The sequence below is a fragment of the Arvicola amphibius genome, chromosome 15, assembly GCF_903992535.2.
Source record: "Arvicola amphibius chromosome 15, mArvAmp1.2, whole genome shotgun sequence".
Lineage (NCBI taxonomy): Eukaryota > Metazoa > Chordata > Mammalia > Rodentia > Cricetidae > Arvicola > Arvicola amphibius.
This window is the reverse complement of record NC_052061.1, coordinates 34,513,669-34,536,253: the sequence shown is the minus strand read 5'-3', so window position 1 is coordinate 34,536,253 and position 22,585 is coordinate 34,513,669. Positions and strand designations below refer to the sequence as shown.

General features: G+C 45.3%; 1 protein-coding gene across 2 annotated transcripts in view; it reads right to left on the bottom strand.

Moving 5' to 3' along the window:
- Positions 1-5,664: 5,664 nt before the first annotated feature.
- Wdr59 (WD repeat domain 59) overlaps positions 5,665-22,585 on the bottom strand; it is a 75,455-nt gene continuing 58,534 nt past the window's right edge. For both annotated transcript variants that reach the window (XM_038312257.1, XM_038312258.1), the window contains 5 exons: positions 21,417-21,567; positions 21,239-21,311; positions 18,114-18,240; positions 17,830-17,972; positions 5,665-7,236 (listed from right to left, as the gene is read on the bottom strand). In XM_038312257.1, coding sequence (XP_038168185.1) covers positions 7,001-7,236; positions 17,830-17,972; positions 18,114-18,240; positions 21,239-21,311; positions 21,417-21,567 — 730 coding nt within the window. In that variant the 3' untranslated portion in view covers positions 5,665-7,000. The remainder of the gene's footprint in view (positions 7,237-17,829; positions 17,973-18,113; positions 18,241-21,238; positions 21,312-21,416; positions 21,568-22,585) is intronic.

The following is a 22,585-nucleotide window of genomic DNA, read 5'->3' as shown; positions in this document are numbered from 1 at the left end:
CACTTCTGTGGGCTCCCACAGTGAAAATAAAAAACCCTACAAATGTAAAATCATATAGGGCTTGGATAGAAAGGACAGAACTAACAAAATTTAAAATAGTTCTGTAATTAGAATAAAAGCCTAAGATACTTTTGTTGTTATTTTTTGTTTTCTGCTTTTTGAGACAGTCTCTCTGCCTGTCCTGGAACTCACTTTGTAGACCAGGCTGGTTTGGAACTCACAGAGATCCGTCTGCCTCTGCCTTCTGAGTGCTGGGATTAAAGGCATGCGCCACCATGGCCAGCTGTCTTCTTTAAAATGTGTGTGTCAGGGGGCTGTGGACACGGTTCAGCACGTAGAGTGCTTGTTGTGGAAGCATTAAAGGACCAGAGTTCGACCTCCAGCAGAAAAGCTGGATGCCTGGATGGCGGTCTCAGGCAGGTTCTAGGGTCTCACTTGTCTATCCAAAAGGGTTCAGTGGGAGATCCTGCCCCCAAAACATAAGGTGGAGTGGGCAGTGGTGGCGCGCACCTTTAATCTCAGCACTCAGGAGGCAGAAGCAGGAGGATCTTTGTGAGCTGCAAGCCAGCCTGGTCTACATAGGGAGTTTCAAGACAGGCAGGGCTAAGTAGAAAAACCATGTCTCAAGCGGGTAAATGTGGAGAGCAATAGAGAATGACAGCCAGTGTTGACCTTTGGTTTCTACTCACGAAGACATAGGCGAGCAAATCCTGAAAATACACATGCATCTCACGCACACAAAAGAAAACTTTTGAATGTGTGGGTTAAAAACAGCCCTGAATGTGAGTGGAGATCCTGTTTTCCTCCCCGAGTTATTTAATGAGCTGTGCATATTTGGCCTCCACGCTGGTTCCTGATAGGACTCCTAACGTCCTTGTCATCTCCCTAGCAGTAGGACCACGGTGGCAGTCTTTTCAGTATTTGGTCTTGGCTGGAGTTTCTGACATAGAGTTCCTGTGGCCTCAGTCATTTTCTTAATTGTAGGAGTATTTATTCTAATACCGTGACTTCCAGATCTCTGGTTGCCGGAGAAACCAACTCCATCACGGGAAGCCTTGCCCCTGGCCTTGAAGGAGAAGGACCTAAGGTTGAATGTTTAACCAGTGCCTGATAATTTTATCAATCATATTAATCACACTTAAATAATAAATTCTCCTTAAAGACCCAAAGAGGTGGGTTTGAGGAGTTTCAAGGTGGCTGAAGATGTGGCAGTGTCAAGAGCGGAATGTCTGGGTGGGGGCTGGGAAGCTCCATGCCTGTCCCGGCACACTTTGCTTTATGAGCCTCTGCATCTAGATCACTGTTTGTTTTGTGCTCTCTTTATAGCAAATGTCACGTGTAAGTAAAGCACACCCCTGAGTCCTGTGTGTGCATATGCTTCTCTGTGTGTGCATCCTGGATCCGGGCGTATGGAGGCCAGAGGTCAATGCTACTTGTTTTCCTCTACCACTCTCCACCTCATGTTTTTGAGACCGGGTCTCTCTCTCTCTGGTCCCAGAGCTCACCAAATGGCTACCCTGGCAGGCCAATGAGCTCTGGGGACCCACTTGTCTCCCCTGCACCCCAGAGCTAGGATTACAGACACATCCTACCACATCCCATTTTTTTTTTTTTTTTTTTTTTTTTTTTTTTTTTTTTTTTTTTTTTTTTTTTTTTAGTGTGGGCTCTGAGAATCCAAACTCAGATTCTGAGAATCCAAACTCGGGTCCTCATGTTTGTGAAGGGGCCCAACTCCCCAGTCCCCTGGCTCCCACCTCCTGAGACAAGTAGCCCAGCCTGGCCCCAAACTCTCCACAGTGATATGGTTGACCTTGAGACCCTGATCTTCCTGCCTTTATTTCCTAAGCGCTGGCATTATACCTATGTATTGCCACCCCTAGTATAGTGGTGCTGGGGATCAAACCTAGGGCCTCACGCATACAAGGTAAGTATTCTGCTAGCTGAACTTCATCCCTAGTACCTGTTTCGTTGGGCTCTGGGAGCTTGATTGCACAGAAGGAATGAATCAGTGGTTAGAGGAAGGAGCTTAACAACTGAGGGCTTGAGGTGGGGATCTGAGGTGGAGTAGTCTTCTGAGATCTTTAGGACCTCAAGTGATCCAAAGGATGCCTGCCTGGCATTTGCTGCAGTGGTGGTGGATGGAGCACAAGGCCTACACATTTGGACACAAAGTGTACTGCGTTAGGAGTCCAAGTGGACATTATTAATTAGCTGCTCGCTTTGAGCAAGGGAAGGATGACGCAATGATGAGGGCTGGATACTGACACCACTCCACACAGGCAGGGTGGGCTGGAGAGCCTGAAAGGCAAGCAGGTAGGAAGAAGGGAGAACCCAGCAGCAGCTTCTGAGTCAGGAAGGATGAAGACTCCAGCCTCCAGATAAAGCCCAGACTCTCTGGCGCAGGGTTCTGACGCTTGCCTCTCCCTAGCCCTGATTATCAGCTTCGGTCTGTGCCGCACTGATAAGCAACTGCTCGTGCCCTTCAACACTGTGCAGCCTGCACCGTCTGTCCTTGGCAAAGCCCTCCGCGTGCCCTTCCACTCCTCCCTACTGGTAACACCCACCTTTTCAAGGAGCTCAGTCATATTGTCCCCTCGGGATGCTCTCTTATCCCTTTCCTTCCTGGAAGCCAGAGAGCAAGGCATAGACACTTCCTACTATACTCCCCGCCAGCAGAGTCCACAGTGGTGCGTGTCTCCTTCACTGTGCCCATCTCACAGAAACACCCAATAAACAAAACTAGGCCTTCGGAGCCTGAAGAAAGCCAACTTCTTGAAATCAGCTCAGTGATGTGCCGACACACACAATATCAATAGAACAGGTTTAGTTCTGATTCCTCAAGAGCATGAGATTCAAGGGTGGCAAACAAGGTGTGACACCTGCTGCCTCTAACTTTGAGGACGGGATGACAAGGGTGACCATCAAGCAGCAGGAATGTGACTCACAGCCCTCTCTCCTCCACTACTGTTCCACAGCTACTGAAACGAACCCTACATTTATTGTGTTGTTTAGACGACTTCCCTAACCCCTCACCTATGGTGTCTGCCCCACACCCACTCTTCTGACAGGAAAGGCTGCTGTCTCCTGAGCTCCTGCTGCGTTAAAGCCTCCAAAAGAACCTGGTTTCTCCCCTCCATCCTGCCAGCCCTTCAAGGAAGCACCAAGGTCATGATGTCAACTGTGGATCCAGCAAATGCAGACTGCATGTATTCACAGTAAATACTTGTTAACAATTAAGCATATGAGCCGGGTGGTGGCGGCGCATGCCTTTAATCTCAGCACTTGGGAGGCAGAGGCAGGAGGATCTCTGTGAGTTCGAGGCCAGCCTGGTCTACAAGAGCTGGTTCCAGGACAGGCTCCAAAACTACAAAGAAACCCTGTCTCAAAAAACAAAAACAAAAACAAAATTAAGCTTATGTTTGATTCTACCTGCCACCCATTGAGGAAAGCGTTATAGCGTTGAGCTCTTGGTAGCTTGAGGTGGGAGCCCAGAATCAAGCCGATGGTCACCTAGAACACATGGCTCATTCTAGTCAGTGAGCTGGCTGAAGAACCTTTAGTACATTAGCCAGCACTGCTTTTCTTGGCGAGTTTCTCTCTCTCTCTCTCTCTCTCTCTCCCTCTCCCTCTCCCTCTCTCTCTGCTTGTATTTTGAGACAGGGTTTCTCTGTGTAGCCCTTGTTGTCGCCAAACTCTTTGTAACCAAACTGGCCTCGAATTCATAAAGATCCACCTGCCTCTGCCTCCTAATGCTGAGATTAAAGGCGTGTGTCACTCCATCTAGAAGGATTTTCCTTGACAAATTCAAAGGTATTTAGGATATAGGTTATAATATTTTAAATTCAAAGGTATTTAGGATGTAGGTTATAATATTTTAAATTCAAAGGTATTTAGGATGTAGGTTATAATATTTTAAATTCAAAGGTATTTAGGATGTAGGTTATAACATTTTAAACAAAGCCCATGTGTGGTGGTGTTCACCCAAAGTCCCAGCACTCTGGAGATAAGAGATCTCAAATTCAAGGCCAGCTGGGTGACATGACCCCCTCAAACAAAACACAATAAAAAGGGACTTAGCTACTTGTAACAATCCATTCTGAGGCAGAGGATACTGACCCTAGCCAGAATCCAGACCAGTATGTTTCCAAATGTGGGTACTTTTTAAAAATAGTAAATTTTTATTCTGGTAACTTAGAAATGCAAAAAAAAAAAACCCCTAACATATTGAAAGATAATATAATGCTTTATTTTTTATTTTATGCATAATCAGTGTTTTGCCTGTATGTATGTGTATATACCACATGCATGCCTTGTGCTGTCAGAGGCCAGAAAAGGGCATCAGATCCCCTGGAATGAGGGTTACAAATGGTTGTGAACTGCCATGTGGGTGCTGGGAATTGAACCCATGACCTCATGAAGAGCAGCCAGTGCTCTCAACTACTGAGTCATCAGCATTTTAAACTTGAAATGGCTTCATAGCTACTAAGATTTTTCTGTTTTGGAAGACAATGCTCTTATAAGAATAATCCACACAAGAAAAGCATCCCGTCCTCACCGGGGACAGAGGAAGAGACTGTTTTACAAACGGTGTGAATTCATAGAGGACCCAACAGACCCTGCCCCTGTACACCAGGCCACCTGTACACCTGTTCTGGGACCACCATCAAGGCAGCATCAACACGGACAGGGCTGGAAGAGTCAAGTACTAACAAACCCGAATGTCCTGGGCCTTTCTCTCTCATCCCAGCACACCTGGCGGCTCGTGCAGCTGAGACACTGGTACCCAAACTTGGCACATGGTTCAAGATCAAGCTTATGCCACGGAGTCTCTTGACCAATCAATACCACAGGGGACAGGTGAACCTCAACCTTTATCATAAGATACACGTGCAAGTGTGTGTGTGTGTGTGTGTGTGTGTAAACTGACAAACACGCTGTGTTTGTGTGTGTTACTATACGATCACTTCTCTCCTACATTATTTCACTTCCTTAAATGATGGTTTGGGGGCTGGAGAGATGTTGATGGCTCAACAGTTAAGTCTGTGCTTCGCAATTATGAAAACCCAAGTTAGGATCCCCGAACACACATGTAGCAATCAAGGTGTCCTGAAAACACCTGTAATTCTAGCACAAGGATCCAGATGCCTTCTTCTATTCCACATACACACGCACACACACACACGCATGCACACACACACATGCAGACACGCACACACACACATACACATACATACACACATGCGTGCACACACAGATTTATGCACACAAAGTAAATCCTTAAAAATATAAATGTTGGTTTTTATACTCTACAAGACTGATTTCCTAACCCATTCATGGGTCTTAAATCATAGTTGCAAACACAGTGATACACACATTCTCCTATTATGGAGCATGGAGGTGTTCTGTGGTTTTCTGGGGGGCAGTGTGGCTGAGGACTGAACTCATGGCCTCATGCATGCTAGGCAAGCATCCCATCCCTAAGCTACATCCCTCAGACCTTGTTTTTATTATTTGTTTCTTCTTAAGATAGTGAAGACTGGCCTTCAGCTCATTAGGCAGCCCAGGGTGGTCTCAAACTTGCAATCCAATCGGTTCAGCCTTAAAGAAAAGATTACAGACATCTGCAATCACACTCCAATGACACAGATGACTTAGATCTCTCAATTTGGAATAATAAAATTTTAATCCCATTTTTTGGTGTGTGTCTGTGTGTTTGTATGTACATTCACACATCACAGCACACATGCGAAAGTCAGAACAACTTTTGAGAGTCAGTTCTCCCTTCCATCATGTGGGTCCTGGGGATTGAACTTAGGTTATGAAGCTTAGTGGCAGGCACCTTTCCCCAGTGAGCCAAATCATGGGCCTCCGGGATTTAAATTTCTAAGAGAGAGGAATTTCAGTATGTGGGTTTTTTTTTTTTTTGTGTGTGTGTGTATGTGTGTGTGTTACTCTCTTCTCTGGCATACACACATGAAAGCACTGAAAATCCTGAAGGAGCGAGAGAGATGAGTTTGTTAGGGAGTTCAAGGTGCCCCTGGAGCCCAGCCAACCTGTCCGGAGGCAGACGGAGACTTTGGTATCGATGTGGAAACACAATCTCATTTCCCTTTGGCTAGAAGACATAATTATGAGACTCCTGTGGCTAGGAAGAACCTTAATGTCAGATTCCATTTCCTCCCATCAGATGATAAAAGTCAAACAGCATTTCCTTCAGGAACCATGGGACTAATTCTAGTCCTTCCGAAACAATTAACCTCAATCAGAAGTACAATGCAAAAAGAAGCACTGAGATGGTCAACTTCCTGTTTCTTCTCAAGTACAAATAATACCTGTTTATAGATAAAAACAAAATGTATAGCTTTATTAGTCAAGGGAAAGCAGATAGAGGAGAAACTTAAAAATATATACACCTTAAGACTCCTTAAGGGGCTGGCAATGTAACTCGGGTACGGCTACTCAGTAATAATGTGCAAGCCCCAAGTTCAGGAAAAGTCTCTAAGTACAACATATCTTACACTTTAGTACTGTATCTTATAAGGCCTCTGCTCACTGACTCATCAAAGGTACCAACTTCTAAAGTCACAGATGTCATGGGCTCACTTGTCGATGACACTAACATCCAGTGTCCTCTGGCTCAGGAGACTGTCTTTTGTCGCTGATGTGATCGTTATACTGGCATCTGGAGAGCCCGCTCTGGGTCAAGGACACCTCAAAGCCTGACACTCTGGAAACAGGTGCTGCTCCCCATGAAAACATCCACTGTGGACTCAACAGACAGCGTAGGAGGGCCAGCTCTGTGCTCTCCCTCCCTTCATCCAGCACCTTCCGGCCCCCGGCAGCCAGAGAGAAGGGAAGGCAAAGGCGCGTGAAGGGACTGTGCTCCTGAATCACTGGGGATAACCTGGGTTCTGGAACTTTCCACCACCATCAGCAGAAAGCCATCTCCAGCATTTACAGAGTCCTGTGAGATTTCGAACAGTCCCACCCTCTCTTGTGTTCAGAAGGTGCTCTCCAGCAGGCAGTGGCAGCCACACCCAGTGGGACAGACCTCCTGGGTCCGAAACCATTCCATCATGTGGCTTGTATGGCCACCATGCCCACAGGTCAGGCAGAAGTTGGATGACCCCCGCACAGCCACATGGCAGATGGCACACTGGAACGTGAAACCTTTGCAGATGGCACACTGCGTGCCACGGACCTCGCTCCGGCAGTGACTGCAGTACACACCGAACTCTGCAAATGGGGGGAGATGGGCAAAGCAAGAGGCAATGTTAGTTTGGTTCTAGTAAAAGAAAACTGACCATTAGTGGGTGGATACCTACTCCCCCAGGATTCTAGCAGGTTCCAGCAGACCAGTGCTTTTTTTTTTTCTTGTGTGTCCCAGGCTGACCTGAACAGACTATGGAGCTGAGGATGATTTTGAACTTCTTATCCTACTGAGTTCTGTGATTACAAGTATAAACCACCATGCCCAGTTTTATGTGGTGCTAGAGAATTGCTCGAACCTGGGGTTTATTGCACGATGGGCAAACAGCTCTGCTTTTTTGTTTATTTCCATGTATGAGCGTGTACTGCACGTGTGAGTTTGAATATATGTGTGAGTGCAGGTATATGTGCCCTTGTTTATGTCAGGGCCGATGCCAATGTCAGGTGTCTATCTTTCTTCATCCCATTATTTTCAAAACAGTGGCTAGACTGGCTGGCCAGCAAGAGAGGACCCCCAACTTCCTCAGCCCCAGTAGTGAGGTCACGTGTGTCATCACACTGGATTTTTACTTGGGTGTTTGGGACACAAGCTTGCTTATGTGGCAGGCATTTTACTGACTAGGATATCTCTTCAAGCCCCTCCCTCCCTTCCTTCATTTTCTCCCCCCAGACAAGGTTTCTCTGTGTTGCTGTGGCTGTCCTGAAATTTGCTTTGTAGACCAGGCAGGCCAGAGATCTGCTTGCTTCTGTCTCTTGAGAGCTAGATTAAAGGTATGGGTCACCAGGTCTGGAAGGTCAATTTTCTTTTTTAAATGATAGAACTCCCATAATCCAGATAGTTCTACTAACTAGGAGCTGTCTTTACTACTAGGATGAGGGCAGGGGGCACAGGCAGCATTTGGCTCTCTGAGGTCCTGTGGGAAACCCAGTGCTTTGCAGCAGAGGGTCGTTGCACCTTTACATCTCTATGCACATGGAAGACTTCTAGTCTTTCTACAGACATGCACGCATGTGCACACGGAAGACTTCTAGTCTTTCTATAGACATGCACGCACATGCACACGGAAGACTTCCAGTCTTTCTACAGACACACACACACGTGCATATGGAAGACTTCCAGTCTTTCTACAGACACACACACACGTGCACACGGAAGACTTCCAGTCTTTCTACAGATGCACACGCACATGGAAGACTTCTAGTCTTTCTACAGATGCACACACACATGCACATGCACACGGAAGACTTCCAGTCTTTCTACAGATGCACACGCACATGGAAGACTTCTAGTCTTTCTACAGATGCACACACACATGCACATGCACACGGAAGACTTCCAGTCTTGGGTTGCCATCTTCTTCCATTTCTTAACAGGATTCTTGTATCTCAAAAAATCCACCTCCCGGATTCCTGAACAGCTGTCCTTTCAGCTCTCTCTAGTCCACACCTCCGCCTCCTCGATCTACCTGCCTTTTCTGGTTTCACGGTCTTCTTTGGCCAGCCTGGAGCACCTGCACTAATTTCATGTTCCTGCTTTTACAAATTTACGCAGATCATTTCCCCACCTGGGCCAACTGAAACCCTGACAGCCATACCACCTGCCCACTGCACATCTGCGCCAGGGAGCAAAGCCACCTGAAGGTCCCCACTGAAAGGTGTGTTCCACTTTACATGCATCGGTAGAGCCCAGGCACGGTATAACCCTGCTGCTCCTGCCTTCCTCACACTGCTCCCTTGGCTCACTGCCACACTGCAAATTTCTCCCACACGCCTTGGCTGTTGTCTGCTGTTCTCTCTTCTAACTTCGCTGAGCAAACAGAAGCCTTTAAATGGGGCTGGGGGACCCCTTCATCTTCACTACCACTTCTTCAGATTTCTGGAGGTTGATGGCTCCTCTCCTTCCTTCTGACAGTTTGAACAATCGGACCTGGAGAGGATGGCTCAGCAGTGTAGAGCATCTGTGTTTTACTAAGGACCTGGGTTTAGTCCCCAGCACCCACCTGGTTGCTAAAACCACAAATATACATTCAGCCAAAACACTCATGAACATAAATGAAAATAAATCTTTATCAAATTTAAACTATAGTCGGGTGATGTTGGCGCACGCCTTTTAAGCCCAGCACTCGAGAGACAGAGGCAGGTGGATCTCTGCGAGTTCAAGGCCAATCTGGTCTACAGAACAAGTTCTAAGACAGGCTCCAGAGCTACAGAGAAACCCTGTCTTGGAAAAAGAAATTAAATATATAAGGAAAGAAAATCTTATTTCCTTTCTCCATCGTTATCCTTCATCTTAAGTTATACTTAAATAAATTGAAATAAAACATGCTTTAATGGCATCTAATTACATTTAGCCCTCTAGAATTCAGGAAGAGAAAAGGATCCAATAATAGTTCTTATTACGGATTCTAAAATCACATCGCAGGGAACCATAAGGACAAGAAGACCATAGCAGTCGTTTACGAGTGACCACATCTATAAAACTGCCCCAAATAATGGTCGTGTGTCATGCAAACTGTCTCCTACTGTTTTAAAATAGCTTTGGTTTTCTTATCACATTTATTTGAGTATATGTGCATGGGCGTAGAGGTCAGAGGACAACTTGTGATTTGGTTCTTTCTTTGCACCATGTAGGTCCAGAGAGGGACTAGGACTCAGGTTTTCAAGCTTGATGGCAAGCAACTTTACACACTAAACCATCTTGCCAGCTCCTGCCTTTGCTTTTTAATAAAAAAGCAATTATTTAGAGGAGAGCTGGAGAGACGGCTCAGTGGTTAAGAGTACTTGCTGCTCTTCCAGAGGACCTGCCTTTGGTTCTGCACACCACATGGAGTTCTCACAACCACGTGTACCTCCAGTCTCAAGGGTCTAATGCCCCCTTCTAGTCTCCAACATGTGGTTTACGTAAACTCAGGCAGGCATATACACATAATTTTTTTAATCTTAAAAAAAGAACCAGAATTTAAAAATATAATTAGGTAAGAATAAGTAATTTTTTAATTTAAAGGAACTTATGTGGGCAGATCTGAATTTTTAAGGAGGGAATTATCCCTAAGGAAACAAACTCATCCTAGACCAGGCGCCTCCCTCCTTTCCTGGTGCGTCTGTCTCTGCTCTGAACTGACACTGACCTTGCTACAGAACACAGGCTGGCAGCAGACGCCCCAGCCACCAAGACGCCAGGGTGCACAGTACAGGTACGGGCCACCACATGTGGCTGAGTTGGTGGATTTTGTGTGGTGTCTGCAGATCTGATGACTCTTACAGACAGAACAGGAAGGTAACTGTTGTCTTCCAATGTTTGCTGTGCCCTGTACCTGGGCAGCTAGTTCCTCCAAACTCAGATGAACTGACTCCTGTGTATATTTGCAATCACAGCTTCCACTGATGCTTTTGCCTGTGAGCTTCTTTCATAAGCCTCCTGCTCCCTTTCTACAATCCTGTGACATTGTCTTTATTGGTACTAGGATATGCATTAATTCTGCTTTTGTTTGTTAAGGTTTTTGTTTTGACTTTTTGAGACAGGGTCTCCTGTAGACCAATATGCTGTCAAACTGATATGGAGCTGAAGCTGGCCTTGCGCTCCTGATCCTTCTGCCTCTGCCTCCCAAGTTCTAGGATTACAGGTGTGCATTCCTACACCTGGCAATACTAAGTTTTGACTATCATTTATCTGTCTTCTATTCCAGGCCCTCTGAACTGCACGCATACACACATACCACCCACATCTATTTCTCTGTGTCGCCTGCACAGTCTTGCACAGTGCTTCCGAGCAGGAGGTGCCAACATGGGTTTGCCTGACTGACAACTGACATCAGTTCTATATCTCCATGATGCAGATGTTTTCCTGAGAACTAATTTTAAAAGACAAATTATTCTAGGCTAGCATAAATATCTTCCTGGTACTCTTTCCTGTATTTAGATGCTCTGAAAAAAATTAATACATTGTCAAAATAGAATTCTGTATCTGTATTTCTTCAAGCATGTACACCTTGGTATACCTTACTAAAATAACTTTGCTATTTATTATCTATACTTACAAACGTTTCTCTGGTTTGTTTTCTCAAGTGGAAACTAGAGACACATGCAACATACAGAGTCAAACAATTTTATGTATTTCATCAAAGCCTAAGCATTCCGGCCACTCCCTAGAGGAAATCTCGCCTACTCATCCCACCATTTCCTTTACCGTCTCACGGCTAAAGACTGCTTTATAAAGCAACCCCATACTCATTGCAAATGAATCTGTGTTTCGTAAGGACACTCATGTAAATATAGGATGTACTTTGAGCCTATCCCACCCCTTTTCCCTCCCCTCCCCTTTCCTCCCAACCCCTCTCCTTCCTCTCTTAGACTGTCATGTCATATACATACATGAATTTATGTACATTAAGATCTAGAATCCACAAGTCAGAGACAACATGTGATACTTTTTAAAGATGGAATCAGTTCACTTAAAAGCATAATCTCCAGTTGCATCATTTCCCCGCAAATGACACAATTTCATTCCTGATGGACAAATACGATTCCACTGTGCACATACACCATATTTCCTTTATTAACTCCTCTGTTGATGGAGACCTAGGCTGGGTGCATAATTTAGCTATTATAAATCATGCTGCAATAAACACTGATGTTCAAGCATCTCCATGAAATATTAACTAGAACAAGGAAATACAGCCAAGTGTGGTGGCACACGCCTTTAATCCCAGCACTCAGGAAACAGAGGCAGGCAGATCTCTGTGAGTTCAAGGCCAGCCTGGTCTACATAGTGAGTTCTAGGACAGCCAGGGTTATGTAGAGAGACACAGCTTCAATTCCCAAACACCCCTAAATGCCTCCCTGCAAAAACAAAATAATATGTAAACAGAGGCTGTTCGTTCATTTCCCAACTGCTCAGACCCGAATCATTACACAAAAGCTGTATTAATTACAACACTGTTCAGCCAATGACTCAGGCATATTTCTAGGTATCTCTTACATCTTGAATTAACCCATTTCTATTAATCTGTGTATTGCCACAAGGTTGAGACTTAGCGGGAAGGTTCTGGGTCCTCCTTCGGCAGCTACAATGGTGTCTCCTTGACTCTGCCTACTCTCTCTATATATCTCTGCTCAGATTTCCCGCCTGACTTTATTCTTCTAAGCTATTGGCCGAAACAGCTTCTTTATTAACCAATGGTAATAAAGTGTATTCACAGCATACAGAGGAAAATCCCACATCAAAACAGCACTCCAACATAGGGCAACTACACCTACAAAAAACCTGAGAGAGTTTGGGAAGGAATTTTAGATGCAAAAGAACAGAGTTAAGCACAGTTTCTTGGTAGCAGCATTTTCTCAGGTGGGCTCTGTTTGCTAGGGGCAAGTAGAAGCAAGATTCCTTTAAGAGATGGTTTCCTGCCAGGGCAGTGGTGGCGCATGCCTTTAATCCCAGCACTCGGGAGGCAGAAGTGAGTGAATCTCTGTGAGTTGGAGGCTAGCCTAGTCTATAAGAACAAGTTCCAGGACAGGCTCCAAAGGTACAGAGAAACCCTGTCTCGGGGGGTGGGGGGGGGGGGGGAAGATGGCTTCCTAACTCTGCATTAGCAGCAAAAACTGTGTGGCTCCTTTAAGAGCTGGCTTCCTGGTTCATGCTGGTTCTGTTAGGGAGCACTTAAATGGGGTCTGTGAGCAGCTTGTTACAAATTGCTTAATGGCGACATAGACCTGCTGCATCCATGAAGCTGGGGCAGTGTGCATGGCCCTCAGAAATGGTGAACATGAATCTGCCAGGTTAGACTGGGTGGAACAAACAGGCAGGGCCACAGAGTTGGTCCTAGCCATGACTGCTTAGCATTTTTTTTAAAAGGCGCTCCTGGTCAGAAATGATTACACAATAAAGATACACAATAAAGAGAGATTCAGACATAAATAAACCTCTGAGAGGGTCACAGAATATTTTTAAAATGTATGTAAATTTGGGAGAAAGAGGAAAAAGAGTAGAGACAGTTATAAAAAGAAGTCTTTAAAGAGACACTAAAAGTAATATAAAAGTACAGATAGTCATAGATTAAAGGAGTAAAGAAAAAGAAGCCACTTAAAGATGGAAAATACACAGAGAGTCTGGATTATGCATATTATTATGTGTTCTTTGAATTTTTTGACTAAAGAGACATTTGATTCTGGGGTTGCTAAGTTAAATCAACATAAAGGTAACTTGACTTCAAAATTTGGGCCTAAGGATATGTTGCTTAAGAGGCTCTGCTTGTTTCCACAGAAGATGAGAACCTGAGGCCGGGCAGTGGTGACCCATGCCTTTAATCCCAGCACTCGGGAGGCAGAGGCAGACAGATCTCTGTGAGTTCAAGGCCAGCCTGGTCTACAAGAGCTAGCTCCAGGATAGGCTTCAAAGCTACAGAGAAACCCTGTCTCAAAAACAAACAAACAAACAAACAAACAAACAAAAACCCTACAAGATGAGAACCTATGGATTCCTTCCAGGCTAATGTAGTTTGGTAGAACAAGAACCCCCTGAAAGGTCTCTGTGAATCCTAAAAATACTTAGCCCAACAAACAGCAGGAGGCAGTTTGGAGAAAACAATGCCCAAATTCCCATAATTGCTTGTTTATAAATGTTTGTTTTCATTAAAAGGGGGATATGACATAGAGATGAATATTTTGCATTGGTATGGATCTTGGCCTATTGATACAGATTTAAGGTCAATTTTGTTACACTGTGTATATGTATTTCTGCTCTTGTTTAAGAATTATATGTTTGTGCAGCTCATTTAAAAATGTAATGTATATGAATTAACAGATAATCATCTGTAACAGTCAAACTTGTAGTCACATTAGATTTTCTAGATATATAGAGATATATTTCAGACGGATATATGTTCTTCAAACTGTTCAAAGACATACAGAATATGGCATTTAAAATGTTTTAAGATTTTTTGAGACTTTTCTCGACAGTGAGACATGTCTGCTTCTGGAAACACCAATTACTTCAAAGAGGTTGATGGGCACTGAAGAAATTTGTTATGGAGTTTGCCTTCAAAGTGACAAGGCAAGACAATGCTCTTGCCTGGACTGCTCGATGGTGTGCTGTACGAGCTGGCCGTGCAGGACCCAGAGAAAAGTGACTGAACTTGCCTAAAGAAGGTCAGACAGTCCTCAGGGTTCCTGCTTCATGAAAGAGACTGCCAGACATTTTGTAGGACACAGAAGAAAGTGACTGACAAACTGCCAATATAGGCTAAACAGTCTTTCAAATTTCACGGAAAAGTCTGCCAGGCATTATGGGCCGATACGCTGAAGATGGATGCCCCACTGTTACAGAAGAACTTAGGGTGACTGTCCAGCGGCAAGATGGCTCAGTCAACTCTAGAGCTTTGGAAGTTGCTTACATGCACTTTCTGTTTACTTAGGTAATATTATATCCTTCTGGAGTCATTGATGGAGTTGAAGAATAGTTTTATTTATAGTTTTCCTTAGTTATGATAAAAGATAAACTAGATATAAAACTTCAGACTCACAAGGATATGATAGAGTATTTTTCTTAATTTGCCAAATGTAAATGAACTAAATATTGTAACTATAATTCCTGCTTGATAATTGTTTTGTGTATGTAATTTTACTATGTTAAATTTAAAACCTTCCTTTTATTTAGACAGAAAAGGGGAGGATGATGTGGGATTCCCCTCTATATGCTGTGAATATGTTTTATTACCATTGGTTAATAAAGAAGCTGTTTCAGCCAATGGCTTAGAAGAATAAAGCCAGGCAGGAAATCCTAAGAGAGATATAGAGAGAGACTAGGCAGAGTCAAGGAGACACCATGTAGCTGCCGAAGGAGAAGGATCCAGAACCTTCCTGCTAAGTCACAGCCTTGTGGCAATATACAGATTAATAGAAATGGGTTAATTCAAGATGTAAGAGATACCTAGAAATATGCCTGAGTCATTGTTGTAATTAATACAGTTTCTGTGTGAGTTTTTGGGTCTGGGTGGCTGGGAAATGAACAAGCAGCCTCCATCTACAATAATAAGCCATAAATGCTTCATGAGTATGTGTGTTCCTTGGGCAGGGGCAGGCTAACCTTATATAGAGCTTCCTATTTTAGTGTCTGTGCTGTCAAGGTGGGCATAAAGCTATTTTGTTTTTGTTCTATTCTTGGTTTTTTGTTTGTTTTTGTTTTTGTTTTTGAGACAGGGTTTTTCTATGTAGCCCTGGCTGGCTGGGAACTTACTATGTAGTCCAGGTTGGTCTAGAACTCAGAGACCGGCCCACCTCTGCATGGCAAATGCTGGGATTAGAGATTTGCACCACCATGCTGGACACAAAGCTAATTCTTGAGTACCATATTCAGGCACTGTCTGATGGCTTCCCAGAGTGGTAACTCTTCTCTCCTGCAGTCTCCCTACCACACACAGCACCACCTGGCGCTCTCCCCCCAGCTGTTTTGGCTAGACCACCTTTGGCTCATACATTATTTACCTAAGTGAACATTATTCAAGCCATGTTCTATGACACTTTCTCTTTCTTGCACATTTTGTTTTTCCCAGAATTAGTAACTGCCTCATTCTTTCATTTGCTTAGCTTGCTATGTACTTATCAATAATTCATCTCCAAACTGTCCCTCAAATGTCTGCGTCTTCTATAAATATACTCAACTGTGAAATACATTCAATTTTTTTCAACTTTGTCTCCTGGGCGGCAGCTCCTGGAGCACCTGTCTGCACGGGCCCATGTCTAGGTCCGTCACAGTGAGTATTCTCCATCAACACTGACTCCTTCAGTTCCGGGACTGAATCTAGACCTGTTTCCTAGGTACACCCGAAGTTTACCTCGTACATGGCTGATCACTTGGGTTCCAAATTCCAGGTTAGAAATTCTTTTCCTGAAAATTCTGGAGAGCCTGCTGCCTGGTCATCTAGTAGCCAGGGTCAACCCTCAGAGTTGATGCCATCTATATTCCTCATGCTTCACACTGGAACTCTTTTCTCTTTCTGGGAGCTTCTGGGTCTCCTCTGGGTCCCCAGCCTCTTTGCATTCATTATGGAAGTGGACCCATCCAAACTGCAAACGTGTTTCTCTTCTCTGCAAAATAAGCTTACAGTTTTCTGTTGGGGTCATGACCTGTTCTATAAACGATTAGAGGAATCTCGAGGATCCTTCAAGGGCCATCAAACAAAACCAGCATTTCATCTTTGAGCCCCTCCCAGAGAATTAAGATGCCCCTGATCCCTAAGCCATGGCAGGGTTTGGCCTGTTTTTCTGACTAAATCTTCAGGGTGTGCTTTACTCGGGCCTTAGAAGTCACCTACCGACAACTTGTCCATTTCCCAGCTCCTAAGATTTATTGCCAATATTACTTCTCCTTGTGCAATTAACACCTTTTCAAAAACTCTCTATACAGACACTTGCTAAGGTCTGAGGGAAAAAGGGGAAATGTGTGGCCAGACCACTCCCTCTGGAAGTCTTCCTCTTTCTTCCTGTAAGGAAAGCTCTGCTCCATTTCCTCCATGGAGTGTGACTTCTCACCAGTCTAACTGGTGTCTCATCTTGGCCTTAGCTCTCCATCTTCATCTTGGATGCAACGCCAAGCACTGATTTCTCTCAGAGTCCAGGCTAGACCAGGGAAGACTGTGTTCCCTATATTCTTCCTTTCCAGCCTCAGCTCCCAGATAAATACACCTTTTTTTTTTAAACAAAGTCTTATTATGTATCCCGCTAGCTGGCTTCAAACTCAGAGACATTCCCCTGCCTCTTCTTCCTGGCTGAGGTGTGTCACTAATAGGCTTACATACCAACTGTATAATGAAGATCCCCAAAATACCAGCTCTAGCTGAATACAATCTCTCCTGAGACCCAGATTCAGATCTAACAGACTGTGTGAATTCTCCAGACTGCCGTCTACACACACACACGCACGCACGCACGCACGCACGCACGCACGCACGCGCACACAGGCAATTCTGAATTCCAGTGTCCTTCCATTTGTTTCTATGGCAGTATAAGATTGTTGTCTTTCAGTACATTAGCTGGAAACCCAGGAATCATCAAAGCTATCTTTCTCTTCCTCAGTCCGTCTCCAGTTTATAGCAAACCATACTGAGACTACCCCTTAAAAAAGGTATTTTATGTGTGTGGCTGTTCTGCCGACATGTAATTTTGTGTGTCATATGTATGCAGTGCCCACAGAAGCCTGAAGATGGCTTCGGAGCCTCCAGGTGAAGTTATAGACCAACGTGAGCCACCATGTGAGTGACAGGAATTGGCCTCAGGTCCTCTAGAACAACCAGTGCTCTTAAGCCCTGCGCCATCTCTCCAGCCACAGTATAGTTACTACAATGTTTAATTGATCAATTTTCCCCTCTCCTCTGACACGGGTTCCACTGTGCTCACCAGGGTTGATACCCGGAAGCTGAAAACGTGGATAATCATTTACTATGTCTAAGACACCACTGATAGAGAGTGAATCCTGCTGTAAAATGCAAGGTCTGCAGAAGCTTAGAAAAGGCTCACATGCTTCAAAATATTCTACCTATAAATGAGAAGCTCAACCTTCCAAACCTACAAGCAAATTAGGGCATAGGGCCTTCCAGACAGTGGCAGGAAAAGAAAAACATCCATATTCACCAATTCCTTTGTGAGGGTCAGGGGGGCAGGACACAAACTTCAGCACTTCTGCTCGCTTCTCTCTCAGACCCCAGCGGTAGAGGATCTCTCCGTAGCACTTCTTAAAGTCATCAAACTGCTGGGTATTGGCAGGGTCCAGCAGTCTGGATAAACCCAAAAGGTTCCGTTAGCTCCTTTAAGAGAAAAGCAGTCCCTAACGGCATTTCTATTAAATGCCATCTTCTCAAAGCTTGACTCTAAAGTCGTGAATTCTGCAGCTACAGTTGGGCAAGGTGGCTGGTTACCTTTTGTTTTTATCATGCTGGTCGCGCTCCCGCTCCCGGGGGTCACTGTAGGTTAGACTCCCAAAGCGGAGTTCTTCTGGAGAAGACTCTCCCCAAGGTGAAGACACGTGTTCTGTCTCTCTTCCCGCTAAAGAAAAGCAAAAGAGAAGGGAATATGGACGTCAGAGAAGGCACAGGAAATAGGAAGCCCCTCCCATCTCCCACACCCCGGTAAACATCCACTCTATTCTCTGGAAACAAAGTATGTGAAACTGAAGACTGAGGAAGGGAGTCCTACACTGCTCTTCCCTGGGCATCCCTCTGTGTCCAGGCACTTATCACCAAGAGAACCTGGTAATTAAGTACACATGATAGCTAAGCAAATTACAGCTTAATGATATAGCAGAATGTAATGCAACGATCTGTTATCAAAATGCTAAATGACACGAGAAAATGCTCATGATAAAATTAAAAGCAGATACAAAATAGCATAACTCAAATAACTACCCACCCATACACACACACACAAAGAGGGGGAGAAGAAGAAAATGTTCTCAAATGTTAGCAGATGTTATTAAGTGAGAGACGTGGAGATATCAATCATTGCTGTTTTTTTTTTCTCTGATACTTTTTGTTTATTCTTCTTTACAGGACATGTAGTAGATATATATGTTCTTGGGTAGGAGTGTGTGTGTGTGTGTGTGTGTGTGTGTGTGTGTGTGTGTAGAGAGACAGATCTCTCTATGTAGCCCAGGCTAACCTTAAATTCTCAATCCTCTTGCCTTCACTTCCTGAGTGCTAGGATTATTTTCTAAAATGTAATGTCTTGCTATGTTGCCCAAGCAGGCCTCAGACTCCTGAGAAGTTGGGATTACGGGTATGTATTACTACAGCTGGCTCATGTTCTTGGTGTTTTTTTGTTTCTTTGTTTGTTTTTGTTTTGTTTTCCTGAGACAAGGTTTTTCTATATAACAGTACTGGCTGTCCTGGAACTTGCTCTGTTGACCAGGTTGGTCTCAAACTCACAGAGATCCGCCTGCCTCTGCCTCCCGAGTGCTAGGGTTAAAGGAGCGCGCCACCACCGCCCGGCTCCTGTTCCACTTTTATAATCAAGAAAATTAAGATCATGGTCATTGAGCTGTTTTATTTCTGTCCACTAAAAGGAATCATGGGAAGAAATGGATGACGTGATGTGGTAGATGATAGTGGAAAAAAGGGGATGTGGAGGAGGAAGGGTAAGCACTGGGCTTTATGGGATAGGTAAGTCCCACTGCAGCCTCTCCAGCAGCCCAGAGTAGCACAGTGACCTCCCAGACACGAGTATATTCAACATGCAATGTCAGGCCGTGAGCCGACACTGCCCTGTCCGCTGAATGGAAAGCAATGAGAGCCAGAGAAGAATGTGTGCACCTTTGGGTGGAACCTCCAGCTCGTCCCTCATCATCTGGAAGACCCACACTCCTGTCAGAGAGTCTCCAACAAAGAAAAGGTGCCAAAAAGCCCAGTTCCGCATTCCTGGTGACTACTGCAACTTCCTCCTCTTTTGCCGCCCAAGTGCCCACCTAAGCATTCCAGGTTTTGACCACACTTGGCACAATCTCAGCTTGTGGTGGACATGCCCTCATCCCTTTACTACAGGTCATACAGTCCCCTGCTTTAGTTCAGCTGTGTGGCTTCTCCAGCCTCAGTCTCTAGGGCTGGAGGGCTCACCCAATAGTTGCTTTGCTCAAAATAACCTGTTCTTTTACTTTTTCAATTAGGCTTGATCTGGCTTACTGCATAGGCAGAGAAACCTATTATCTGGGTACAGAAAACCCATTATCTTGATGCCGAAAACCCAGGAGGACTTGAGCCTTCCTGCTGAGTGGGACCAGGTTCTTCGGCCACATGGGGGCCACCCTTCTCCCTTTAGCTTTCTCTCCCCAGATGGGATCAACTTTCGACTAGGAGTAAGTCACCGTTTCCCAGCCACCACCTACAAAGGTACTGGGTACCTTTCTCCAGGTCCAGGATCCTCAGGATCCCCTGCCAAGCTGTGGCCATGCCAGGGCAAGCTGGTCAGTCCTGAAGCAGAGACACACTATGTCCCAGGGGACCTCTGTGTTAGGAGATGTCCTTCCCAAAGGATACCCACCCCCACTGCTCGACCCCAGGCCACTGCGTGGGGTTCCTGGCCCTAGTCTTCGGTCTCTAGTCTTCGGTCTCTAGCACAGGTCCAGAGATGGGCAACGCCAGGTCTAAAACCAATCCTCGGTCACCCTGGGGCGTCTCCTGTGAAATTTATCCAAATTGTGGCTGTCTCATACCATACACCCAAAATGCTGGGTTTTCTTTGGCTTTGTGACCTGGCCTCAGTACACTCTTGATATAACCTGTCAAGATGGCCACCGGAGGGAACTCTTGTCTTTACTATCTTTCATGATCTTGAGAATTTCTACCGGCAGCACATGAACAAGTGGTCGGATTCTCTTACATCCAGCGTTTTTGGTTTCTGCGCCTGCCCCTCCCTCTGTCGTCAGCACTCAACGGCCCAGGTTTTGTTGGCTAGGGCTGCAGCACCTTCAGACTTCCTTTTATCTGAGGACTTGGACCCTGAGCACACCTGAGCCACTGGCATCCCTGCCCCTCCCCTGAACCCTGCCTACCTCTACCCCCCTACACTGCCACAGGCTCCACTTAGTGGCCAATCTTCTTTCCTTTACCCACCCTTCCCTTTTCCTTCCCCGTCCAGGACAAAGGCTGAGAGCCAACCTTCGCTCCTTAGCCACCTTCTTCTCTCCTCTCCCTTCTCCTACTGCCTCTCTCCTTCTCTATCCCCTCCCCCTCTGTAACGCCACAACCTGCACCCTGGTCCCCATCCACACACTGACCTACTCCCCCTGAATCCTCCCGGTGGCTTCTCCAGCCTCGATCCATGGAACTGGAGAACCCACCTTGGAATTGCTTTACTTAAATAAACCTTTTCTTATACTTTTTCTATTCGGCTTGATCTGGCTTACTATGTGAGCAGAGAAACCTATTATTAGGATACAAAAAAAAAAAAAAAAACCCTATTATGCCCCAACTAAACTTCTCATATGAACAGCCTTCTCCAAGCCTCAGGAATAGCCAAAGTACAATGTGGGCTGTGCCATTCCCTCACCAACCTATGTTCCAGCCACCGGTGTTGAACCCTGGGTCTGACATGCTGGAGCAGGACCCCGAGGAGGTAAAGCTGGGCTAGAAGGAAGAGGAACACACACTAGCATCAAACACCATCCCATTTCAAAGTGACATGTGAGGAAAAAACAGACCTCAAGGGAAGCCAGAAAACCATGAGCTTACGTATCGACTGTGGGACACCATAAGGTTAGAAGAACGGTTAGGGAAAGGCCCGAAAGGGTTTGGTAACCCCTGAGGCCGGGACTGGGCTTCAAACACGCTGCACAACATAGCCAAGGTCTGGACATCTCGGAGTTGGCAGTAGTGAGCCAATCTGTAAAATACAAGAGGAGAAAAAAAAAAATAAGCCAAGAGAAGGAATGGAGGAAGGACAGTTACCAGTCATAACTCTACTGTGGGCTAGGCTGGGGGAGGTTCCATCCTTCCTCTGACCTTGTCAGGAACAGGGACTTTCACAGAGCCAAAATCTCACCTACCAGGAGTCTGGCCCCATGTGTCATGGCATAAGTGTTTTCAGAATGTTAGTGACAACCTAGATATCAATCTGAAAGCTTCCAGGTGGCACTCAGGCATGGGCTCTAACATAAGTTCTCCAGCACCTGAGAGGTGGTCCAAACTCTCTCTAGCTCTCCAGCTCCGGGAAAAATCCCCTGTTCTGTGTTTCTATCCATGTCCTTCCATGTCCTTCCTCTGACCTAATACTAGCAGGAGACAGTCCGAACACACAACACACCACAGCATGGCAGGCCGCTGACTCTGCTTCCTGGATTAAATACGAATGACAAGGCATATATTCATCTTCGTCTTAGGTTCTCATTCCCTTTATCTTTCAGACACCATTCTAGAATGTGAGTGTAAGGGTTAAGAAGCCATTGTCTTGAGGCTTATACACACTAAGTAGGGTGACCCCTGCCTTAAGGATGAGACAGTGAGAGCAACATCAGATACCCCAGGTCTGGCCTCAACCAGCAGAAAAGCAAACTTCAACTTGAAGCAGTAGAGTTTCTCTGCTCAGGCCCAGAGCCTCACTGTGAGAAATACTTGAGTGGTTACTTAATGGAACATAATTTTATATAATCTGGCTTTCTGCATTTCCAAGTGATTAAGTTGGTCATAAATCTGGTCCTAGTGATGGGAGAACATGAACACCGACACACAGTTCTGTGCCTGTTCCCAGAGGTGTGAGGCATGGACTGAGACACGCTGATGCACGTGGGACTCTTAAGGTTTCAAAGTCTTCTGGGTGACAAGTATTACGTAATGCCTCAGCTGTCAGAAGTTCATTCTGCTCAGAGGCGATTTCTGTGCTAAAAGTGAAGAGCCTTGTTCCC